Source organism: Mirounga leonina, unplaced genomic scaffold (genome assembly GCF_011800145.1).
Source record: "Mirounga leonina isolate KUSES-001 unplaced genomic scaffold, KU_Mleo_1.0 Mir_200, whole genome shotgun sequence".
NCBI classification, from domain to species: Eukaryota; Metazoa; Chordata; class Mammalia; order Carnivora; family Phocidae; genus Mirounga; species Mirounga leonina.
Genome location: NW_023270503.1, coordinates 1,635,371 through 1,660,949, shown reverse-complemented (window position 1 = coordinate 1,660,949; position 25,579 = coordinate 1,635,371). Strand labels below are relative to the sequence as shown.

At 56.5% G+C, this 25,579-nt stretch overlaps 1 protein-coding gene across 1 annotated transcript in view; it reads right to left on the bottom strand.

Moving 5' to 3' along the window:
• Nucleotides 1-21,681, bottom strand: part of RTN4RL1 (reticulon 4 receptor like 1) — a 70,065-nt gene extending 48,384 nt beyond the window's left edge. The window contains exon 1 of the mRNA XM_035027560.1: nt 21,408-21,681. Coding sequence (XP_034883451.1) covers nt 21,408-21,420 — 13 coding nt within the window. The 5' untranslated portion in view covers nt 21,421-21,681. The remainder of the gene's footprint in view (nt 1-21,407) is intronic.
• Between the last annotated feature and the right edge of the window lie 3,898 nt (nt 21,682-25,579).

The window sequence follows — 25,579 nt, the reverse complement described above, 5'->3', positions numbered from 1 at the left end:
TTATCAGCCTTGCTTTTCACAAGCACTTAAATTCATGAGAAAAGGGAAAAAGTGAAATCAGATAGAAATGCAGGTCTGTTTGCTGTTTTCTCCAATGAAATGATTCTGGGTAAACAGCAGCCGCCTTTGATGAAATCCCAGCAGGCTTAAACAATAAAGCTGGTTACAAACTCAATCTGGCGGAGATATCAGATCTGAAATTGTTTCAAAAAACATGTCAACATTTTCTAATGCTCCTAAAAAAACTTCCTGGGCTGCCCACTGTGGAGTCTGGGTCGGGGAGATAGGAGGAGGGCAACCTGGGTCTTGGCCTCTGTTCAGGTCCCATGGGACTTTCCAAGGCCGGAGCCCAGAAGCTCAGGAGCCCGCTGTTCCCCCCGCTGGGGACCCTCTCATCTGCAAAAGCCTACATGGCCACTTAACAGTCACTGCCCAGTCCGGGCAGGGCACCACTGTCCCTTCTCATACACCACTGCTCCCCCCCACCCCAAACCTGGCCTGTCTGCCTCCACCCTTAACTCCCTACCTTCTATTCTCCATACTGCAGCTGGCGGAAGCTTTTAAAAAATGTAAATGAGATCACGCCATTCCTTTGCTTAAAACCTCTAATGCCTTCGCACTGCACTTAGAATAAAATCCGAACTCCGCCCCCCCCCCCCCCACCCCGGCCTACAAAAACCCTCCGGGATATGCCACTGCCTACTTGCCCACTCATGACACTCCAGCCTCCCCAGCCTTCTGCCCACACCTAGAACACCCGTCTCTTTTCTGCTCCTGGAACCTTTGCACTCCCCGAAATCGGCTGGGATGCTTTGGCCTCAGCGCACTGTCTAGCTCGTGTCGCTCCTCTCCCTAGCCAAATGCATTCTCACATTACACTTTACTGTCTACACTGAGTTCAGCCACTACCTGAAATCACCTTATGTGTTCACTTATTAACTGTTTCCTCCTTCAGAATTTAACCTCTCGGGGCGCCTGGGTGGCTCAGTCGTTAAGCGTCTGCCTTTGGCTCAGGTCATGATCCCAGGGTCCTGGGATCGAGCCCCACATCGGGCTCCCTGCTCGGCGGGAAGCCTGCTTCTCCCTCTCCCACTCCCCCTGCTTGTGTTCCCTCTCTTGCTGTGTCTCTCTCCGTCAAATAAATAAATAAAATCTTAAAAAAAAAAAAATGTAAACTCTCTACAGACCCAGACTTGTACCTCTCCTTGGGTGAAGCTTATGACTGGCATATAGTAGGTGCTCAATAATTATCTGCTGCATGAATGAACAGCAAAGATGTGACCTCTCTAGGTATCCTTCAGGGCAATACCCAGGAGGTCCGACGCACACCCCCATAGAAGCATCTTGCCAGCCTCTCTATTTGGCCTCCCCGGCTGCCCCACTGCCGCTTTAACCCAAGGCCGCTTTAGGCTTTGGGCTTCCAGGCCTTGGATGGCCTAGGAACATCCTCCCACTTTCACGGCTCCCTTCCCCCGGGCTGCCCCGCCCCCGCAACAAGCTCAAACAAGTACTCTAAGATTGGGTGGGCAGGGGCGGGGCGGTGGGGGAGCTGGATCCCTACGCCCTCTTAAGGCCTCCTTGGAAAAGCGCGGGCACCGGTCTGCACGGGCCTCCCGGGTCTGGGGCCCGGGGTGGACAGCGATGCCACCCGAGGGCACAGGCCCCCCAGCCCCACCCGCCCGGGACGCGATCGATCCCTGCCACTCCGGCCTCATTACCGAGGAGAGCTGCCGGGGCTGGCGGAGGAGCCAGACGGCTGCGGGGCGGGTGGGGAGGCCTCCTTGGCTCCCTGGCCCGGATTAAATATTTACTATGTTTTGTTTGGCCTTTGGGGGAGGGGCAGGGAGGGCGCTCGCATCGATCCCGAGCTGCCGGCGAGGCCCGGCCCGGCGGGAGGCGAGGGTGGCGCCCAGGCCCCGCCCCCCCGCCTCCCCGCTGCGGGCCGGGCCGAGCGCGCCCCCCCCCCCGGGCCCGCCCCCTCCCCGGGGCGAGGGTCTCTCCCTGACGAGCCGCCTAGCCGCGCTGACAGATCTGGGTTACCGCGCGGGGAGCCGCGGCCCGCCCTGGAAATCATTCCCACCTCGCGGGCGCCCAGACCGGGCGGGGGGCTGCGAGCGACGCCCCGCGCTCTGCTAACCCCGCCGCCTCCGGAACCCGGCCTCGGCCCCACGCGACCCAGCGCTCAGGCTATGCTAAACCGCGCCACTAGTTCCATCTCTTCTGGCCCACCAGCAGCCCCGGGCGGGCCTCACTCTCCCATTTCACAGATGTGAAATCGAGGCAGAGAAGGGTGGGTGCGGAGCCCCAAAGCCTGGTGGCTTCCTCACCTGGCTCACCCCGCGCTCTGCCCACCGGCCTGGCGGGCTTGGGAGCAGAGAGCGCGAAGGTCGGTGGTCTCGCCTGGCACAGACCCGATGGGGGGCTTTAGGACTGCTCTGAACCTGCCTGCTGGGGGGCAGCCGGATAGGACCCTGGGGTCCCTTTACATGGGCTCACGCACACCTCCTGGTCACACACGGAAGAGGCCCCACTGGGGGTGGAGAACAGAGCCCCCGCCGCTCCGAGAGCAGTCGGGTAGACGCGCAGTGTCCAGGCCCTCTGCTCCCATGTGCGCTGTGACGCATGCTCACATGCATACACGCAGGCATGGCCACCCTCCAACAATCCTATTGCATGTACATGCATGTACACTCACCCTAAAGAGCTCCTCACATCACACTCTACACAGGGAGATACACACACGTGTCCACACCACCCCAGCTATACATATATATGTGTACATATGCCCACATACATGCACACATCGACTGAGTGGCCACCCCACCGTCGCGTGTGCACCCACTACTAAAAACATGCACACGTACATACATACTAAGAACTGTCCCATCCCTATACATGTGTGTGTATATGCCGGCACACACACATTTACACACAAAGAACACCCATCTCTACCTTTGTACGTGTTTGCATACAGATGCACACAGAGCGCACTATCCCCTCATCCCCTCCCCGCACACACTCACACACAAATGCACCAAAGTGTCCACCCCCACTCCATCCTTATGCACGCGTGACACCCCTACACACCCGTGCGCACGCGCGCGCACAGAGACGCGCGCGCACAGACGCGCGCGCACTGACTACAGGCGGCTGGGGAAGAGCTGCAGCCTTCAGCCCTGCTCCTATTTAAAGAGAAGCATTGCTGGAAAAGGAACAAAAGCAAAGCCAGCTATAAATAGCCACCTCCCTCCCAGCTTTTCCTGCCCTCCGGCCTCAAGGCCTTGTCTCTCCTCTCCCAGCTCAGGCCCACAGCAGCCAGGGCAGGACTGTTTCCACCACCCCACCACACCCCCAGGGCTGGCTGTGGGGCCCCAGAGGCCACGTGCCCAGGCACTGACCACCAAAGCAGGCCAGGGGCTCTGGGCCTGGGTGGGTGCAGGGACTCTGAGGCCCCCATCTGCAGCCAGCCCCGTGAGCACGTGCCCAGCTCAGAGGGGGGGAGGCCCACTTGGGCCAGGCCGGCTGCCTCAGCAGAACGGCAAAGGCCTGCAGCTGCAGGGAAAGGAAGATGGGTCTGCCAAGCATCAGCCACACCTGCCCTGGGCGCTGTCTTCCCAACCAGGCCAGGCCTTCCCTGCGTTGGTTCCTGGGTTGGTTCTTGGGCCCAGAGTTGGGGCAGGAAGCCTCAGAGGGTGGAGGAGAAGTGGAGGAGGGGATACAAGTCCCACTTCAAGTTCCAGTGCTGTCACCTACTGATCCTTGAGCAAGGCTCCTAACCACACCACCCGGCCTTGGGTTCAACGCCCTCTTCACATGGTGTTGGCAAGGCTGCATGAAAAACAGGTATGCCTGGCAGGCCCTGGGGAACTGTGGAGCACCAGGTGATGGGGGAGATTACAGACTGCTCTCTGTGTCTGAGAAGAATTGGATCAAGAGAATAATTATTTAGTTTATTTTGTATTTACCACTCGCTAGGCACTGGGCTGGCTTATTTGATCCTCTGTTAGCTAGTTTATATTTCCGTTTTATAGACTGAGCAACTGAGGTTCAGTTGCCTGCCCCAAGGTCACAAAGGCCGCTAAAGCGTGAAGCCAGGTTGCAAAGCTCAGCTGGGGCTGTCTGAGACCAAAACCCTCTTTTCCTATGTCCTGTACTCTGGGGGCCTGGGGGACCCTGGTTCTCAGGCAAGCCCCTCTTCAGGAGCCAGAGGAGGGCTGGGTTGGACTGCTTCCCCCAGGCTAGCCTGGTACTGGAACTGGATGGGCTGCGGAGAGGGAGGATGGTGTGGTCCTTGGTTCCAGAGATCCACCCCCCCAACCGGGACTCAGGACTCCTGCCACCACCACCACTCCCCCTCCCTCCCCCCAGTCCTTAGCTCCGCAGAGGGGCCTTTCTCCACCAACCCCAGGGATGGGGAAGGGAGGGGGTGGGGGAGAGCTCAGGCAGACCTACTTTCAAGGCTTTAATCCTTTTTGCTTAAAGGATTTTTTTTTTGCTTGGGGAAGACTTGGTCTGATCACAGGAGAGATGCGGGGAGCTGACAAGCCGCAGAGGATGGGGGGGTTGGTGAGGAGAAAGAAATACATATTTATTACCCTCAATTATTAAAAAATAGATAGTACCAGATCTTAGGTCCTGGCAGACACTGCTGCGGCTTTTGCGCAAGGACTGTTTTCTTTTCTTTCCCTTTCTCTCTCTCTCTCTCTCTTTTTTTTTTTTGGTTAATTCTGTTGAGATTGTAATGTGGCTAGCCGGTTAGGAAAACCGCCCTGGCCAGTTTCCAGCGGGTGGAGGAGGGCTGGGGTACTGGACAGGTGAGCAGGACCTCCTACCGCAGGTACAGGGAAGAGCCCATAGCTCATCTCCATGGAGGGCAGGGGGTGGGTGGGAGGGGTCTGGGCCCCATTTGGGGCTGCACAGGCTGCGCCCCTGGCAGGCAGGGATCCTCAGCTCTTTCTCTCCCTCCATGGCTCTCTCAGGGTTCCTACTCTTTCCAAGGAAGTGGCCAGAAAGAGAAATCCATTCTGCATTCCTCCCTAGGGGCAGTGACACAGCTCGCCCCAGACCTTCTGAGGGCTTCAGCCAGGGCCAGCCCCCCAGATACACCCTTCTCCTCCTATGATTGTATCAGCCTGTTGAAAAGGGGTCCGGTTGTCAGCCTAGTGCAAAGACACTGAGGTCCCCTGAGGCCTGATCCCCAAGAGGGCAAGGTGGGGCCTAGAACAAAAAAGAGAGAGATCTACCATGTGGGAAAAGGCAGGGGAGGCAAGGCCCCTGAGGACAGGACTGTGGCATTCATTCTGGTTCTCCGAGTCCCCACAGAGCCTGGCACGCAATGGGCCTCGGCACACGGCTGCTGAGTAACAGGCTTGCGTGATGAAGACAGCGCAGCTGCAGTGACTCACCGAGGCCTTGCTACCTGCCGGGAAGGCACCTCACGTCCATTTGGTCGAGAATTCTCAGAACCCCTTTTAAAAAAAGAATTCTCAGAACCCCAAGAGGCAGGTGGCAGTAGCCCCGTATTTCAGATGACAAAACTGAGGCCCCGAGAAGTAAAAGCATTTGCCCACGGTCAGGCAGCGGGTAAGCGGCGGGGCAGGGCCCGGGGTCCCGCCTGTCCTACTCCATGGCCCTTGCTCTCATCCGCTCCGCTGTAGACGCAGAGAGAAAACCTGGGAAGAACAGAAATAACTTTGAGAGGAATCAGGCAAAACCACGGACTATTTCACAGATCAAGAGACCAAGGCTCTGGGCTGGGGCTGGGCTTTCTTTTCTGATCGGGAAGATCTTGTTTTGAAGAGAAGGCCGCTGAGTAGAGGTCAGGGCCTAGGCGGGCGGTTGCCGATGATGGACCAGCTTTCTGGGGAAGCCTCCAACGTCATCTTAGCTTTCTAAGCCAAAGAAACCCACTTGAGAATGCTTCCCATTGCTCCCCTGTGTCGCCTTAGCGGACACCTCCCTGACCCTGGGCAGAGGGAGCAGGGAGTGCAGGACAGAGCCAGTCCTCCCCAGAAAGGGTGGCCCCCTCTACCCAAGGTGACCTGACCCATCCCTACTAGTCCTGAGACTCCTGCTCCTGGCCAGGGCTGGCCCGTGTCAGCCGGGCTGCTCATTCAGACTCAGCCCTGGTCACAAGGAGGCAAAACTTCACACGGTAGTCAGAACACAGAAGTTCTCGCTATTACTGCTAACACTGAGGGCAACATTCCCGGAGCTCCCGGCACAGTCAAGCGCCAAGAACTTTATCAGGATTGTCTTGTTTATTTTATTTATTTGAGAGAGAGAGAGACAAAGAGAGCAGAGGCAGGGGCAGAGGGAGAGGGAGAAGCAGACTCCCCGCTGAGCAGGGAGCCCGACGTGGGACTCGATCCCAGGACCCTGGGATCATGACCTGAGCCGAAGGCAGAAGCCCAACCAACTGAGCCACCCAGGCGCCCCAGGATTGTCTTGTTTAATATACACAACCTTACAAGGCAGGTATTCTCATCAGTAGCCCCATTTTAAAGACGGAAAAACTTAAGTTCAGAGAAATCAGGTCATTCCCAGGAGTTGAACCTGGGTCTGGCCAGATCCTATGTGCTTAAGCAACCCACTTGGAGATGAAGGGCTTGTCCACTGACCCCTGGAATGAGCCCTCCCCACCAGCCTCCACTGAGCAAGGACAGCCACTAGTATTGTATGCTCAGCTGGGTTAGAGGCGCAGGAGGAGTCCGGGATGGGGTCCTGGACAGATAAGGGGCAGTTACCGATGTCACCAGCCAGCATGCAGCACGCTTTGGACGTTCTAGAGAACACATGAGCCGACCACTCCTAATGCTGTGTGATGTTGGGCAAGCCACGGCAGTTCTCTGTGCTTCGGTTTTCTCAGCTGAGCTACAAAGTCCCTTCTAGCACCAAATATGAAAGAGCTGGGGCACCTGGGTGGCTCAGTCAGTTAGGCGTCTGCCTTCGGCTCAGGTCACGATCTCAGGGCCCTGGTATCGAGTCCCATGTCGGGCTCCCCGCTCAGCGGGGAGTCTGCTTCTCCATCTCCCTCCGTGCTCTCTCTCGCTCTCTCTCTCTCAAATAAATAAAATCTTTAAAAAATAAAAAAAGAGGGTGCCTGGGTGGCTCAGTTGGTTAAGCGACTGCCTTCGGCTCAGGTCATGATCCTGGAGTCCCGGGATCGAGTCCCGCATCGGGCTCCCTGCTCGGCAGGGAGTCTGCTTCTCCCTCTCCTGCTCCCCCTCTTGTGCTCTTTCTCTCTCTCACTCAAATAAATAAAATCTTTAAAAAATAAATAAATAAAATAAAAATAAATAAAAAAAATAAAAAACAAAAAAAGATCTGACAAAACTGTCAAAATCCCACAAATCCCCTGGTCCAAACCAAAAGCAAGGGGCATGCTCTTCCTCATACTCCATCCTCAGTTTTTCGTGCCACCCAACCCCAAGGAAAACTAATGCCTTTGTACACCTTTCCCTTTGGTTTGACCACAGCCTGCCTCACTGGAGACTTAGGCCATGTTCACGGCCACAACACAGTGCGTGCGCGCACACACACGGACCCGCCTCCGGACCTGCCTCCTCTCCACATCCCCAGAAGGCGTCAGGTCTGGCGGGCTGCTACTTGGGGTAGTATCCAGCCCGCCCACCAAAGGGGCGTCACTGACGTCCCACGATGGCCTCCACGCACCGGGCTCCCTGTGAAGACCCTGACCTCCCACACTTCTTCCCTCCCCTGCTCAGAAGCCCACACAGCACACGGGCGTGTGGCACAGATGTTGGCGAACACGTCGAACAGCAAAAAGCTGGAAACAGCCTCTGTGCACAGGCTGAGGGGACGGTAGTCATACGATGGAACATTCTGCAGCCATTAAAATACGTTTAGAGTTACCGACCTAGAGGGGCGCCTGGCCGGTTCAGTCGGTAGAGCATGCGACTCTGGATCTTGGGGTCAGGAGTTCGAACCCCACGTTGGGTGCAGAGATTACTTAAATAAATAAAACTTTAAAAAAGAAGAAGAAGAAGAATTACCCACCTAGAAATTCCTGAACCTAGTATCTGAGATATACTGTAGATGCAACAAGACGGTACTTTTGCATGAATGCAGGAAGCAGCACAGAAGGATAAACCAAACGCACCAAATGCCCTGGGAGGGCTTAGCTTTCCCACACTTCACTCTTTGGGTTATGGGATGATAGTGATTTTCTTCCTTTATTTTTATTTTTTATTTTTTTAAGATTTTATTTATTTACTCATGAGAGACAGAGAGAGAGAGAGGCAGAGGCAGAGGGAGAAGCAGGGAGCCTGATGCGGGACTCGATCCCAGGACCCTGGGATCATGACCTGAGCCGAAGGCAGACGCTTAACCGACTGAGCCACCCAGGCATCCCGTGATTTTCTTCCTTTAGCCAATCCAATGTTTTCTGTCATGTGTATGCATTATTTGGGAAGTTCAAAAATTTTACTCTGTGGCTGATGAGTCAACCAATCCTCCTCCTCCCTGGTACTTAGGGCTCTGAAACAATTGGGCTGCCCTCAATCTGCTCTGCAACCAAAATCCGCCACCACCCCATGCAGCCATCATGGTCTATGTACAGTCGTCCCCTTGCTCTCCAACCTTCCCACCCTGCCTGTTCCTACCAGGCCCTCCTCCACCCACAAAGCCTTTGAGCAGGGACCTCCCCACCTGCCCCACTGGCTTGAAAACACCTTCCTTCCCAAGCTACCCTGGCCTCCACTGCCCTGGTGTGTGGCTTCTCTCTCCCACCAGGAGGCAAGTTTCCTGCATGGGGACAGGTCTTCAGCCTATCACTCACTCCCCGTGGCACCTGGTCCATAGTGAGAGTTTGGTTATTTAGGAAACAATTACAAGGGAGCACAGGGGCTCAAGCCTGGTCAGAGATGGAGATGACAGTCTAATTGGGGAGAACAGGCTGATGTATAAATGAAAAAGACAAGACCATCCACAGAACTAAGTTCTGTGTTTCATGAAGCTCAGAGTTAAAGGGAAGGGCTTATGGGAAGTGATCTGTGACCCTGTATTCAGGCTGCAGACTGGGCCACATTAACGGAGGAGAAGCATCTGGCCCCAGTGGGAAGGGCGATCCCTAGACCCACCACTCCTCCTCCCGCCATAATGTTGCTTTGCTTTGTACTTTGGCTCCTCCCCCTAGCCAAGTGGCTGATGAACTTGGGACTGACACCATGCTCTAGTCCTCTCCAAAGGAACCTGACACTACTTCATGGGCTATACCTCAGAATGCCAGCCCTGCCTATGGCCTTTGGCAGCCAGGTACTGTATCAAGAACACTCCTGCCTCAGGGCCTTTGCACTTGCTATTCCCTCTGCCTGGAGAGCTCTCCCCAAGCAGAAGCAACTCAGATAGCTGCAGAGAGCCCTCCCTCCCTTAGGCCTCTATTGAAATGTCACCTTATCAGAAAGGCTTCCCAGTCTTTCTAAAATAACACCCCTCTAGGGGTGCCTGGGTGGCTCAGTGGGTTAAGTGTCTGCCTTCGGCTCAGGTCATGATCCCAGGGTCCTGGGATTGAACCCCACATTGCGCTCCCTGCTCTGTGGGGAGTCTGCTTCTCCCTCTCCCACTCTCCCTGCTTGTGTTCTCTTTCTCTCTCTCTGTCTCAAATAAATAAAATCTTAAAAAATAATAATAATAAATAAAATAAAATAACACCTCTCTGGTCACCCTCTGTTCCTTAATTCACCCTCTAACAGGCTTTTCTTCTAAGCACCTCTCCCTACCTGACAGAATATAGTTAGTCGTTCATGGTCTCTCTCCCCCCACTAGAACACAAGCTCCATAGGAACGGGGGACTTGATTTTTACTCTTTGCTTCATGCTTAGGGCCAAGGCAGCAGTAGGCTGGCACTCAATAGCTGTTAAATGTTTGTCACATGGAGACACATCGCCCATACTCCTCTTGGCTGACAGAATAAAAGGCAGCCAGCTCATCCATGGATAGACAATTCATAGGTGACTGTGATCTATAACATAGAAAAACATGGCTGGCTCAACTGAGGTCTTCCTTCTGGGAACTGAGGCTGGGATACAAAGAATGCGAGGCAATTAGCAGTGGAGGAGGTGAAAGGCCATTTTGAAGAGCAAGCAGTCCTGGGTGACCATACTGGGCCTGGTACAAGGTGACAAGTCATGGGCACACACGGTGGGGCAGAAGCAGGGGCAGCTGGGTTGGGTGGAAGGAGAGGCACCACAGAAAGCCTGCTACTTCCTAGAGCTACTCCCTTTCCTGGAGACTTCCGGAGCCCCAGGCACTCATCTCCTCGCAATAATCCCCCACTTCCAACGAGCTACCTTGAATCCCTGCAATCAGATTTGTCCACTGAAGGCAGAAATAGCAGCCCACCAGGGGTGGTGGGCCAGTTACAGGAAGATGAGAGCCACGCCTACCTCCAGGCGGCCCCAGGGCCAACTGGCGGCCCACAGCTGGGCAGCACAATGTCCCCCTTGGCTGGTGCATTCTCCTGAGTGTGGCCCTGTGAACTGCCCTGGCCTCTGTCCCTTGGCGCAGAGATTTTGTTCCAGCTGCAGCCTTGGGGCCTGGGCAACACCCCGGAGCCTCCCTCCCTGGGAGGAGAGGCAACAGTTCAAAGTAACAAGTCATTTTCTCAGAGAAGACAAAACAGGCAGTCTCCTCACCCCAGGCCCCACCCGAGCTTGGCTGATCTCATGTTCAGTCCAGTCTCAGTCAAACATTTCAGATCTCTGAAGCCCAGAGCGTCCACAAGAGGTTTTTATTTGCCACGGAATCAATAGTGCAAATTTTGTTCCATAAAAATCTGCCAAGTACACCTTAAACTTTTCAGAGTAAGAGTTCTATTTCTTCTCCCAACACAGCTCCTATCCTGCCAGATGTCCTCATGATCATGTCCAGCTGGCCCCGTTGTTTCTATGCCTCCTAGCTTCCTGGGTCCACAGAGGAGAAGAGCTGGGCTGGGGTGAGGCGGCAGCAGCCCCAGGCCCTGGATGAGCCATGTAGCCTCTCTGAGCCTCAGTGTCCTCATCTGTAACTTGGGGCCAATAAGACCTGCCTTTTCTGCTTTTAATGAAACACTGCACAGGAAAGCCGTAAGATTGAAAAAAAAAAAAAAAAAGTGTGTGTTCTCTTGGTTCCTGGTACTAAAGCCCCAGCCCCAGAGGCAGCCAGGTATTGTATCAAGAATACTCCTGCCTCAGGGCCTTTGCACTTGCTGTTCCCTGGGCCTGGAGAGCTCTTCCCAAGTAGATGCAGCTAGATAGCTACAGAGAGCCCTCTTGTACTTTACTCAGCCTCTGTTCTTTTCTTCTTTCTTTTTCTTTCCTTTTTTTTTAAGCACTAGGTTATCATGGTTTGATTTTTCTTATGATTACAAAACAATTTAATTTTTAAAAATGCGGGGGAGGGGCAAGGGAGAGGGAGAGAATCCTAAGCAGACTCCGCGCTGAGCACGGAGCCTGACGCGGGGCTCCATCCCAGGACCCCGAGATCATGACCTGAGCTGAAATCAAGAGTCAGCCGCTTAACCGACTGAGCCACCAGGTGCCCCACAGAACAATTTCAAAATGAGGTTTTGGTACTACGTTTTTTGGGTTCCCAAACCAGCGATTTGTGGTTGTGTACAATCACTGAATCAACATTTCTAACCAATTCATGGAGACATGACATTAGTTATGGATTCAACGCTACCCAATGTCACTATGTGCTCCATTTTCTTTTGTGCAGGGTGCTGTTTTACTCGGGTCCTGGTAGTTAATTTGATGAGTACACAGAACTCAGAGAATCTGGGTAGGGAAATGGGGAAGAGAGACTGTCATTTGCCCCCACCTCCTCTCCGCCCTGGGGCTGACAGGAGGGAGCTCTTTTGAACCTGGAGCTCACTGGCAGGAGCTGTGGAGCAGATGCTGTGGAGGCCTGCCTATCCCTTGCTTTCACCATTTTAGAACACACCAGCCTGACTTCCAACTGGCAGAACCTGCATTTCTTTGCCTGAGGGCTTTTTCTAGCAGAGGAGCTGGCTCCGCTCACCCACAGAGCAGGCCAAAAGTGAGGGGGGATCTCATCTCTACACCAAGAACACCGCTCAGCCAATGATGGGTAGGAGCTGTGTATAAATACCCCTGCTCCCTCCCTTCAGTGAGATCACTTTGAGGTGCATGTTCTAAACTGTATCCCCAAGTTCCCTGACGGGATTACGTTCTGGTTGCCCACAGTGTTCATTTGCTCGACCACGGGCCCCTTATTGGCCTCTTCCCTTCTCTGTCTCACTTCCCAGCTCACCTACTGACATTTTCTAGGATGCCTCCCAAGTATACAATTTACACTTGAATCCTTATCTCAGGCTGCACTTCTGGAAGAATCTTTGGGGGATGATGGAGGGGCAGGAGAACTCATGGTGACTCACCATTGGTTAAAGCCAACTGGAAGCAAGAGGGTGTGGGAGCTCATTGTTGACGTTGGACAGGCCAACCTCCTGGGCCAGAGAGCAGATCTGGAGGGGCGGGGGGAGGGGGACTAACCGGTCTCCTCATGAAACCTACTTTCCAGTGAGGAGGGCAGATAATAAAAACAGGCTGGATACAATGACCAGGAAGCACAGAATATTATGGGCCATCCAGCTGGGAAGTCTGGACCATCCCCTGAAGAAAAAGAAATCTCTGTAGGTGTTTTAAGCAAGGGAGGGGATGAGAGCAGGTGGCGTTGTAGAATGTAGCCACAGCGTAAAACTGGATTGGGTGAAGGCAAGGGAGGTGACAGGGAGCTAGCTGCCCATAAGGTCAGGGAGAAGAAGACAGCCTGGGCTGGGGTGCAGGCAGCGGGGGAGAAGGTGTGAAGGCCGCCGAGGGGGGAAAGGACAGCACTTGGAGATGAACTAGTGGGGAGGGGTGGGGTGAGGGGGCTCATCGTGGGTCCAGTGCTTGAGCTGAGGGAGCCTGGGAGGTTGATGGTGCCAGACACCAAGACGGAGGGAAGTGGGGAAGGAGTGGGTCTGCTGCGAGCTCAGGTAGAAGTACAGGTTCGGACACGTGGAGTTGAAGGGGCCTGTGGGGCGGGGAGGGGGGCAGCGGGACGGATGGCCCTAGACGCCAGAGGCAGCACCTCCATGGACAAGGACACGCTGAAGGCCCCCAGAGGAGAGCGAGGGGTGAGATAGCACCCGGGCGGTGCTTGGGGGGGGGTGCCACGTTTGAGGATGGTGAGAAGTGGTGGGGTTGGCAGAGAAGGCTGAGAAGCAGCAGCCGGCTCTGTGGGCGAGCAAAGGAGGAGAAAGACCAGGGGAGCTGCCATCAGCGGAGCCATGGGAAAACCACGGCCAACAGTCCGATGCCACCAGAAGGTCAGGTGGGACGAGAGGAAGACGTGTGGTAGGGTCAGCATCAGGCCAGAGCGGTGACAGTCGAGTGACAGAGGACACAGCCTGGCGTCTGGGTTGAGGAGTGAGAGAGGAGGGGAGGGCAAGGAGACGCCAAGTGTAGACAGCTCGTCTCAGAGAGCTAAGTGGTCACCAGGGGTCCAAAAGGAGAGGAGGTGACAACCCACTCCCACTGCAAGAGACAGAGCTCACACCTCGAGCCTTGCAGGCACGGCTCTGTCCCTTTGTTAACACACCACACCCAGCACACCCAGTGGCCTTCCTGTGGCCACTGTCTTGCCGAAAGGGGTCACGAGAGACTCCCCCGTCTCCAAACTGGAGGGCTGTCAGGGTGTCCGTGAGGCCAGAGTTGGACGCCCCTCTCCCCAGCTCTGACCAGGCCCACTTAGGCTTCTCTGTGTTACATTCTGGGCTCCGACAGTGGATATCATTGGAAAAAACTGTTCTTACGAAAAACATGTGAAAAGCCATCAATCCAGTCCTATTATCGACGGAGAAACTGAGGCCCAGGGAGGAGGAAATGTACCCAGGGTCCTAGAGGCTCGGCCACAGAGGTGGAACCTAACGCAGCCCTGGGACTCCAACTTCGGTATTCTTTCTACAACGCCACAGTCCCTAGGAGGAAAAGGGCCGTGGCCAAGCCGAAGCCGGGGTCGCCCAGAGCCGCTGTTGGGAGGCAGAGCCGGGCGGCCAGCGAAAACGGAGACGCACAGCAGAGTAAACACGCAAGGGCGTGCTGCGCGCAGCTCCTGCCAAGGAGGCAGCCCGCAGTAGGAACGGAGCTGCCCCCCCCAGCTCGGGCCTGCCCGGCTGCCCCCGCACTGGCCACGGAGGGACCCAGCGGGCCCTGCCTGCCCCCTAGGCTGCCTGGCCTCAGCCTGCTAGCCCACCACACTGCATGCTCCTTCCTTCTCCCGGCCTGCTCCGGCAAGCCCATGAATAGAACATTAAAGGCAAACCTTCTAAAAGAAAAAGCAGCTCCCTGGTAGGAGTCGCCCCACTAAATGTCAAATACAGAGCAAGGCTTTCTGCCTCGTGTGCTTCTCACTAATGGAAGCACCTTAGCCTCCATATCCCCATCATCCAATCGCCCTATAAATAAATCATTGTAAGAAGAATGCCAATTTTCCCCCTAGGGCCTCGTGAATCTCTCTACACAACCATATGTAAAGGCCTCCTTCACTGTGTTGGTGCAGGTGCCCAGAGAGAGATGGCAAACTCTGCTAGGGCAATTTTAGAGGCAGAAGCAAACTTTCACACCATCTCAGTGGGCTGCGAGTTGGGAGCCCAGCTTTTCTCCTGACTTGGGGGAGACTTCTGCTCAATTTCCTGCAGACCCACCCTGACGACGCTGCCACAGCCCTCTGGAATCAGCCCAGGAAGCTGCCAAGAGGCCCTCTCCAGGGTCTGCTGGGGCCTGTCCCCTAGAACCCACCCCTGCGGGGTAGCCACACACCAGAGTTGGACGCCGACGCGTGGTGCGTAGAGCGCTGGCCCACTCACTCCCGGAGGCCTCCCCTGACGAGCTCGCCAGCCCACTAATGTCACCAACGCCGTGCTGCTGGCCCCGAGGTGCAGGTGCCGACGAAGGCTGCACGACCAGTGGGGCGGGGCGCAGGCACGGGGGTGCTCTACTCTGCAACGGCAGACTTCTGGCATGCACACTTCCGGAGCCTGCTGCATGCCTGCCAGGTGTGTTTCTGCAAATATGCACGTGCACACACACACTCACATACACTCACACACACTCACACACACACACTGTATTGTGCCAACCCTCTTGCCATGCCAGCACGGAGGCCTCCAGAGCAACTCTCCTGAATCAGATAGCAGAGGCTGTCTGCTGGTTTGGATCCCAACTTCGCTGACTGATTAGACAATGATCACAGGCTCAGAAGGACTGGCTTATCTGTGAGATCAGACCCCCTGCCTCACCGTGGCAGGGGGAGCTCCTCACTCAGAGGTGGGAGTCTGCCCTTCTCCCTCCCAAGACCACCTAGACTCTCGGCCTTAACTCATCTTCTTTCTTTTCCAAACCACAGGGAAAACTGGCCTCTGGAATTCAACCACGGCTGGAAGGGGGCAGGAGAAGTCCCTTCTGGAGGACAGGTCTGAGCTGTGCAGTTACAGTCCAGCTAACAGACTAGGGCTGGGCCATGGGAACACCACCCCAGGAGTGAGGGAGAACTCCAGAGGTGGGGGGTAGGTACAGGTGGAGGGGCCCGCTTCATCCAGCCTGCCAGCTACCACCCACCTGGGCCATACCTGGGGCTGTTGCGCCCCACACAAGCACCCGCCAGTCTGGGGTGTAGCTGTGTGAACAAGCTCACCAGGCTAGCCAGGAAGAGCAACATATGGGGAAGGCCCAGCCCCCAAATAAACCGTGTCCCAGACTTTCTCAATGGCTTGAAAGCAGGCAGGATGGTGCTGGCCTAGGGTCCCAGTCTCTGCCATGAAGAAACCACAGCCGGAGGCAGGAGGCAAGAGGCAGGAGGCAGCAGGTGAGGGTGTGTCTGCCCAGACACAGTGAGGGCTAGGGAAGAAGAGGACAGGGGAGACCCTGGCTCGGGGTCCTAGAGCCCCAGGTCCCAGCCAGAGACGCTCCTGGAGGTACAGCGGAAGGGGAGCGCATGGGAACTACCAGGGAGCTCTGTAACAAGATACAAATGATTCAGCACCCCGCAAAACAAATGTCACGTAAATTCAAGGCAGATGGGCATGTGAGACAGTGGAGCTTAGGGGTTAAGAGAGCAAGCAAGTGAAAGAGTGTGGTGGCTGGCGGATCTGGGATTGCATTCTGACTCGATAATGTGCCAGCCGAGTGACCCGGGGCAAGGGACTTCATTTGTCTGTGCCTCAGTTTCCATATCTGTAGAGCAGGGACAAGTACAGACTGACCTCAAAGGGTAACTGTGGAGATGACATGACAAAAGGTATGGAGTACACTTAGCTTGGTCCATCAGTAATTAATTATAAGTAGGTATTGGCAGTGCATGGACAGGGACTGGCACGGGTGGGCCCTTGCTGCCTCTGTCCCCGCTAGCATCCATACCTCCTCCTGGGGGGGGCTCAACCAGGCATGCTCTGAGACCTGACATGGCGTGGCTTTGCCCTAGTGAGGGACCCCAAGTCAGGGTGCCTCCTCTCCCCAGTTCAAAGGCATCCAAGGAGGTCCCTGCTCTGGGCCCCCTAACCTTGGAGCTGATGTCTCCCTAGGTGTTGTCCCAGGCCTTGAGACCTCTGAAGTCCCTGCCCCACTCCTCTTTCCGACTCCCTTTAGTCAGGGTGGCCTGGCCAGCGCACCCCAAGGAAGGGCTGCTTCCGGCATTCTGCGCGGAGGTCCTGCCTTCTGCTGTCCCTGGAGGCTCTGTTCCCGTTTCGCCAGCTATTTTGCTTCCTTGGCCATCTGTTCCCTCCCTGTCATCTCCTCTCTGCTTTAACCTTAACCACTACTTTGCTGCAGATGGTACCCAACAGATCCGTTCTTGACATCCTTCATGATGCCTGCCCCCTCATTCTCCTCTCCAGCAAGTGAACCCCTCTCTGCTCTGTCCTTTTTCAGGCTATGACTCCAAAGCTTGGAGCTGGATTCACCCCACCAGCCTCCCTCCTCAGTCCCATCTGCTGTCAATGCGGCCACAGGTCAGGGGACAGACACCCACCCTCCCCCCCCCTTTTCCTCTTCCTAAAGAGACTTCCCCTTTTCAAACTTGGCCAAGAACATTCTCCTGGCGTCAGGTCCACCGTCTGCTCCAGTTATCTACCTGGTGTTCACAAATAGTGCCCTTAAAGCCTCCAGAGGCCTCGGGATCAGTGGCCTGAGACAGACCAGAAACTCCAGGCTGCCTTCTGGTGGTGCAGGAGCCAATGTGCCCGAGCGGGGGGTCTGGGTCCTGAATGGTTTCTCTGTAGAAGATGGGCCTGAGCAGTGCAGCGAGGACTTGGCCGCATATCGGCATGACGGGAATCGAACCAAAACACACTTGCTATGTGGTCTGAGCTTACAAGGAAAACAATGCACTCCTTGCCTTGCTTTTATTCTGGCCACTGGTGAGAAAATGCATGCACGGGCTTTATTGAGCAACTCCCGCTGCTTCTCTTCTATTGGTGTGTCCTGGTGCTCCCCTAAAATTCCTCCCCTTGGCTTCTCTTTTCTGGCATAAGGACCAGGAGCTTTGAGAAAGGAAGCAGCCCAGAGGCTCCCAATGAAAGAAGCTGTTTTGGTGACACTGGTTACCACCAGGCTGCATTCCCTGGGTGGGACACAATTAGGTGGGGAAGACTGAAATTTCGTTTCTGCACCAAGATTTGGGATTAAAAAAGCCTCATATCTCAACCCTCCCGAGCAGGGCTCTTGTAACTTCCTCTCTACATACTTCCTCTGCAGCAGAAAGAAGAGTGTCTTGGCTGTCCATGGAATATTCCTCCCTTCTCTTCTCTATTGGAGCTACAGAGGACCTTGTTATGGATAGCTCCAAGAGGTGGAGCCTGCTGACACCTGGACAGCTGGAGACTCTCAGGTCACCTAGGGAACCTCTGGATTCAAATCCACCAAGCACTGACGACCCTGCGGTCCCTTCCTCCCACTTCCTCCCTTTCTTCACACAAAGGAGACCCAATCCAGCCACCAGGCCAGCCCATGTGGCTATGGAAACCAAAAGAACAAAATGCTTCTTACTGGATTGCAGGCCTTAATCTAGCTCTTGCTGAATTATTCAAGGATGGCATTAACTTATAAATGAGTGTGTTTGACTGATTTTGTGGTTGATGTACAGATATATTCTAATGAAAGACAGCTACAAGATTTTAAATTATTAATTAGACTGCCACTTAACAAAGCCTATTTGGCACTCTATTTCCTTACTTAACAAGACAAAAACTTTAAGGATAGGTTCTGTATTAGCCCAGAGGCTGTTGATTTGCATTCTGTTTTTATAGCTCTAAAAATGAAAACCATAGATCCTGACCTTAAGCAGGCCACTTCTGGCAAAGCAAAACCCCCAACAGGCTTCCCTTTCTTCCTGGATGATGCTGGGTGGCTCCGGGCATGGCTTGCCCTGCCTGTCTCTCATCTCTGACCAGAGGCTTGCTTTTTATATCCCTGGTTCTGCCAGGGTAGGCCAGGAGATGGAAAAGAGGGCAGGCAGCTGCTGAAGGCTCCAGCTACCAGCACTGTCAGCAGCAGGATCCACTGACGACTCAGGCTGTTCTGGTTCACAGAGGTGCGGCTATGGCCAGTAGAGTCCTTTCATTAAGAGACACAAGGCAGCACCCCCCAATTCCTAAAATGTCCTGCCAGGGGACAGCACCCAGCTTGCTGTAATAGGACAACCAGAAGTCAGAGCAATGACCCCCATGATCCAATGTCTACATTCACCTTCTTCAGACCACTGAGCCTCCTCACTCCACAAAGCGCTCCATTGTCAAGACCGTGAGCCCAACCCTTTACAGAAAAGTACAAGGGTGTTTCTCTTCCACCCTACCCCAGGATCTAGGGATAGCTGCTCTTTCTTTTTTCAAATCCTTTTCCAAATCGAGACTATGATACTCCGCCAGGTCCAGGACTCCATGCAGGGCTCTGCAGCTGATAGGCAGGGAAACTGCAACAGTGGTCTGAACCCATCCCATAACATTGTTGCTTGGAGCTTTTGGGAAGAATTCGAGAAGCAGAAACTGCAATGGCCACCTCCCTTGGCATTAGCCTCGGGTATACCTTTGGCTTTGAGCACACACCTAGAATCCACACAGCGTATCTGAGTGTCCCGTATATGTGTGTAAAAGAAACAAGTCCTACGGATCAGGACCAGGGGCTGAGAGAGCAGATTGTCCGGCAAAGGACCAAAATAAAAGTCCTTTGCCCACACAATGTCCCAGCAGCAGGCTGCAGGCCACTGGAGCTGAGCCTAGCCCAGCAAAGGGCTTTTCTGCTCTGTTTTCCTCTGGCCAATCCAGGTGGAAACCTCTTTGTTGGTAGAACCTCTCTCACCAACCAAGCCATGCAGGAAGGGAAAAATAGCCCAAGTGGTGAACACATATGACTGCCAAGCCTCCAGTGGCCACCTCTTGAACAGGGTAAGTGAGCCTCCTCCACCAGGAGAGGCCCCCAGAATGCACTGGGCTCATCCTGAGTTGGGTCTCTGGCTAGCAAGGATGGTAGAGAAAGGCTTCTGGAGGCTGCTCAAGCCTCCCTGGGCACCTAAGCCATGTAAATAAAGTACACGGGCTGCTTTGTGGCTCATTTTTAACTGTAAACTGCCAAAAGACAAAAGACCAGAAGGAAAATGAGATGTCAGTTCCCCTCTATTATCTCCATCACAGACCCAGCAACCTGGACATGGTGGCCTCTTAAAACTGCCTAGGAAGCCTTACCCACCAAGGCCAGTGTGCACACTCCAGGCCCAAGCTTCTCAGACCCCGGCTTCTGCTCAGTTCTGTAAAAATCACCCTCTGTGTGCAGACACTGACCAGCACCGCTAGCTGCTGAAAGGACTTTTAGTCCCTTTCTGCAGGGAAAAGGAACCGGGGTGTATCAGTGAAGAGGTTTCTCCAACCAGCTGCAGAGACTTTCCCCACACCACAGTAAAAGGCAGTCAGCGTTTCCCCCCGGCACTGCCCCGGCCCACGTGGAAGACACAAGTCACACACAAGTTTGTGACTATTGACACGATGGAGCAACCGAGGCTCCCCTGTAGGCCTGAGCAAGCCGGGACCACCACACAGCCTTTACTGCTTCCAGTGAAGGCGTGGTTTCTTCACCCACCTGTCCCACCTGCTTGTGGGGTCTCTTCCACGACCCCCACATCTGCTCCTCTCCGCCCATCTTGGGGCTTCGCTGCCCATTCCTCCGCCACCTCCCCCTGCCCGTTTTCTCCTTCCCCATCCTACTGTGAGGTCAGAATCCTGTGCTTACGACACCTCGGTCTGTTGCCATGGAAACAGGGGCGGATTAAGGCAGGAGCGCGGAGCGCAGGGCTCAGGCCCCTCAGCTACCTGAGCTCCCGCCTCAGCCGGCTCCCGCAGGGCCCGGGCAGCCAGACGCAGCCGCCGCGGCTCGCCGGCCACCCGGCCCGGCCCAGAGACGATAGGGTCCCGACCGAGCGTCGCAGCTCGCCCCGACCCGGGAGGGGAGGGAGGCAGACGCCGAGGCCCGGGCAGCGGGAGACAGGGCTTGCGGGCTCTCGGCGTGGTCACCTGCCCTCCCTGGGCCCCGGGGACAGCTCCCCGCGCGGCAGCCACGTGGGGGCGCGGCGGGACTTCCCCAGCACCCGCGCCAACTTTGCAACGCTCTGCAATGAGCCGGGTTGCGGGGGCATGGGAGGGGGATTGTGGTTAGGTGGTCGCGGGGCCAGCTCTCCTCAAGTTGAGCCTGGCACCTGCCCCGCACGCAGCCGGTACGGCCCCCGCCGTCCCATCTCTCTGCTCTAGGCATAAGGAAAGTTTGAAGAACCGGACATCAGGCGCTAGCCACCTCCCCTGGGCTGCTGCATGCCCAGAGCCCATCCCTGAGGACCAAAGCAGGACTGCAGGGAAGGTGCCCGCGTCCCGGCCCCGCCTGAGAAGCGAGGGCGCGCAGGGAGCGCCTGGGCGGCGCGGTGACTGACCGCTGGTCGCCCTGGAGCGCGGGCTGCACCCGGCCCCGCCGAAGCGGCAGAACCGGCAGCAGGCGCCCACGCAGGGGATGGAGCCTGCAACTGCAAAACTTTATAATGGCAAAGCAAAGGTCTCGGAAGGCCGGCTCCCCTTCCATCATGGGTAGCTCACAGTGGTCTCGAAATGACCTCCCCGAGCCAGATCCCTAGGCCTGGCCGCTTGATCCATGGTGCAAATCCCGTGTCTCGCAACCGGCCACCGACAGGGGCTGAGCTCCAGCAGCAAACCCTCCGCAGGTGCGTCCCCGCAAAGCCCGCCAGCCCGCCAGCCCGCCAGCGGCTGCTTCCCGGACGAGGACCTCGGGCGCCGGGGAGCTCTCGGGTGGCTCCCGGGCTCGAGGCTCTGCCGCGTGCGCACTCAACTCCAACTTGCCCCTTCGGCTCCAACTCACCTTTGCGAAGCATGTTGGCCGCGGGGCCGCCACTCCGAGGTCGGCCTAGGCGCGCTCCCTCCGAGTCCGGATTCAAATCCTTGGGCGCCGGCTGCAGCTAATCCGAGCGCGTCGAGGCGGGGGCAAGCCGGGGATCCGCTTGTGCCCGGCAGCCCGGCCCCTCAGGGGCATGGTGAGCCCGAGCCCCGCGCCGAGGGCACCGGCGCCCACTAGCAACAGCGGCTCTGCCGGGCAGCCCGGCGCGCTCGCTCAGCCCCGGGACAAGCGGCTTGCTCCGCGGAGCCGTGGGCCTGCTTCTGCAGCCCCGAGCTCTTTGCAGGCGGTTTTGAGGAGGGACACCGCCCCCCGGCCGCCCGGCCGCCGGGCCGCGGCCCCCTCCTCTCCGCCCCCTCGGGCCGCCGCCGCCGCGGCGGCTGCTGCAAAAGGGCGCTCGCACGCACCGCCGAGCTCCGGGGAAAGCGCCCGGCGCGCGTTTGCAGGACCCAGCGATCGGCGGAGCGGGGCGCCTCCCTTCCTCCCCCCACCCCCCGGCTTCCCCCACCTTTCCTCCTCCCACCCTCCCTCCCTCGCGCGCTCGCTAGCTCCCTCCCTCTCGCTCCGCTCCCCGCCCCCGCTCACGGAGCGCCTCCCATACAAAATTTATGAAAGTGCTCTCAGCTCGCGGTGCCGAGCGCCGTCCTATTCCCAGGGCAGCGGCGCTCAGCCGCGCGGCGCCGCCTCGCAAGGTGTTTTCGCTGCGCCCGACCCCGGGGACGATCCTTGGCCCGCGTCGGTCCAAGTACCTGCCCCAGCCCTTGGGCGGCCGTCGGGCCACTCGAAAGCCCCTCCCGGGCCCCGCGGGCTTCCCGGAGCTCGCACCCGCAGCCCAACCCCCGCCCGCTCGCCCTTCGCGGCTGGAGGTCACTGGGAGAGGCGGCTGGAAGCGTGCGCTCTGCCCACCGGCTGGGACGGGAGGACTGCCGCCCAGAGACCCCGATCACAAGTCTGCACCCTTGCCCATATCCTCTCTAGCCGGCTCCGCTTCCTTCTCGGAGGTTCGACGGCTCCTCCCTGCCCAGGACAGCTCCGGGAAACCCAGCCGCCTCGCATCCCGCGTCCCAGGATACTATTCTTTTGGGGGGTAGGTGTGGCGCGCCCCCAGGCTGGTCTAGTCCACCCAGCTAGCATTCAGGGAGGCCCCGTTGCAAATCCTAGAGAGAGGGGAGGACCAATGTGGGGCTCAGGTGGGCTATCCCCGCCTAGACGGGGTGGGGGTGGGGGTCCCTGATCTCCTTCAGTCTACACAGACCCCACCCGGGGCTTCCTGGAAAATGGAAGGAGGCACCGCCTAGAAAGCAGGTCCCGCAGGGGGCCAGTTGCACTGAGCAGAGAAGGTTCAGGCCAGGCGAGATCCTGGGTGGAGGCGGCACCCCCTACTGGCCTGGGATAAGAGGGGTCCTGGGAAAGGAAAAAGAGTGGGCTGTCGCTCATTCAATAAATGGGCTGCATTTATTGTGGGTCAATCGTGTGGGGCTTTACTATTCCTAGGGATTCAGCCAATGAAAAAGACAAGGTCCCTGCCTTTGTGGAGTTTAATACAGTTAACAGGCACCAAATGAGAAGTCCAGATGAGACAATGCATGGAGGAAAAGCAAGCAGGGTATAGTAGAGAGCTGATATGAGGGGGTCAGGGAGTGCTGCTTTAAGCCGGTGACATCTAAGAGAGCTAACTGAAGTGAGACAATCAGTTGCAATCCCTTGGAGAAAAACTTGGTATGACTGGCGAAAGAAGGCCAGTATCATTCATTCACTCACACATGCATTCAATGGCACCGAGGCTCTGGGTTTCAGCTAACTACATTGGCATGTTAACTACAAAAGCCTAGGGCATAGTTGGGGAAGAAAGACCCACAAGCCATCTTAGAATGTGACAGGAGGAGACACAAAGTTTTGGAGGGGGCTCTGCTAGCTCTGTGAGGGGTGAAGGACGATCAAGAAAGCCTTCATCAAAGGGATGGCATTTAGGTTGGGTCCTGAGGGCTGAGTTCATCAGTCTGAGAAGGAAAAAGGGCACTCTAGGCAGGAGAGAAGGTGCAAATGCTTGAAGGTGAAAAAGTAACCTTGTTCTGAAGATTCAGAAGATTGGTCCATATTGGGATGGAACTGAAGGTGATGTATTCTTTCTCTTAGCCTTGACCAGCTGCAGGGCTGGACTTGGCCCCACACCCTGCCAGACGTTAAAGCTGGTCTTGAAGGCAGAAACTCTCTGTGAGTGAACTGAGGCCCAGGGAGGCTGAACAACTTGCTCCATGTCACAAAGCAGATCAGTGCCAAAGTGTAGGCCTGAATCGGGGTATGCTAATCCTCCTTCCAACTCCCTGAGCTGCCTCCCCATGACCCCCCTGCCCCATAAACTCCAGCATCTCAGACAAAGTTAGCTGGGGCTGGGCGTGAGTGTGAGAAGCAGCGTTATTTCAGGCCTCAGGAGGGCTGGGTGCTGCTTTGGAGTCCAGCCAGGGGGTGGGGGTGACTCTTAGGCGGGTGTTGTGGTATAATGTGGGGGTGCACTGTGCCCGCCTTCTTGTCAGGCAGTAATTACTCAGCCTGCTGAGTAACTCAGGCAGGGAGACCCCCCACAAACAGATGGAGGTGTTCTCAGCCCAAGCTGAAGGACAGCCCCCAATGTCCTTCACTACAGTATCTTAGGGGACATGCTCCCTAGACATCACCTGGTTTCCTAATGGGTGCTAGGGCAGCTCATTCAGCACAAGAGGCTGTGGGGCAATGTTGTAAGAGGATGAGGGCCTTCAATCATCAACAGGCCCCACTTCTGCCTAGGGAAAGGCCCTAAGGGATGGGGTGCCTGCTAGGGAAAAGTCACTGCTCTGCTGGAGTCAATCCTCACCCCCTGGGAACTCACAGCTGCAGCCAGAGTTAAAGCTGTCCACAGGCTGGGCCTCAGTGCCCTGAAGGGGGAGGGGCTGAACTCCGGGGATCCCTGGAATTGAGATCTTGCACCCTGGGAGTTCAAAGAACCTGGGGGAGATGAGAAGTCCAGGCTGGGCTCTTATCAAGGCAAGAGGGGTGTTCCTGGGACCCATGTTGGCCACAGTCCTGTCCAAAGCTATGACTGTCCTCAGAGTATCAGTCGGTGGCCTGAGGGCCAGAGCACTGACTCCTTCTGGTCCTCCCCTTGGCTGTTCACTCTCAGCCAGCCCATACATCCCTCCTCTCTGGGCAGTTGCCCAGAGAGGCCTGTCCCTGGCTGCTTGTTTTTCACTTCTCCATGTACCTTAATTAGGAGTTTCCAAGCAAGGAGGGCCTCCAGGGGAACCCCAGGCCGCAGAGCTACCTTAAAGGGCCAGCCGTGCTCACAGCACCCCCTCAGAGAGAGGAAGATGGTGCCAGAGGGCTGCTCGGGCAAACAGCCCTGGGGACTATTGCTGTATGGGGCAGACAGGGCTAAGGGCCAGTCCTGCAGGTTCTCTGCTCTTCCAAAGGTCAAGGCCGTCTCCCTGGCTGCTATGCCTTCTCTTTGGGATCCCAGGAGTCCAGGCCTGATCAAGAGAAAGGCTATCTAGGCCTGAGGGGCAGCCGAGGCAGGGAAAACGGTGGATTGGTTTAGGCGATTGAGTTCCTTGGACTGCGCCCCCCGCCCCCACGCCCTGCCCCGGGAAAGCATCCTCAGGCTTGGAGCCTTCCCTTGGTAGCAGTTTTTCACACGGGAGCCTTCAGCATCCGCACTGTTTGGTTCTAAAGATAAGGGCACTCTGGCGCTCCAGAAATCAACCCCAGGACTCAGCTTGGAGCTGGGCTGATGGGAGCTGAGTTCTGTCTTGTTTGGGCAGTGGGGTCCTCTGAGCTACGGATTGTGGCCCTACCTACACGGCCTCCACTGCTTACCAGGTGAGACTGGGAGAGGAGCAAAAGGGATACCGGGGCGTGTCCCATTCACAAGACTTGGCCCACAGAATTCCGGCAAGGAGTCGGCAAATAGGGGAGCACTGGTCCGGGAGTGCCCCGTCTGGCAAACCGGGAGCGGAGGAGAAGACTGGGGGGTCGGGAGAGCGCAGTGCTAGACTGCTAGGGGCGGGGGAGAGCCCAGCCCTTCCGGGCTGAGGGGGGAACCCGCGGTAGCCCCGCCCCGATCGTCTCCTTCCTGGTCCCCGCCCAGCAAATCCCCGCCCCTCGCT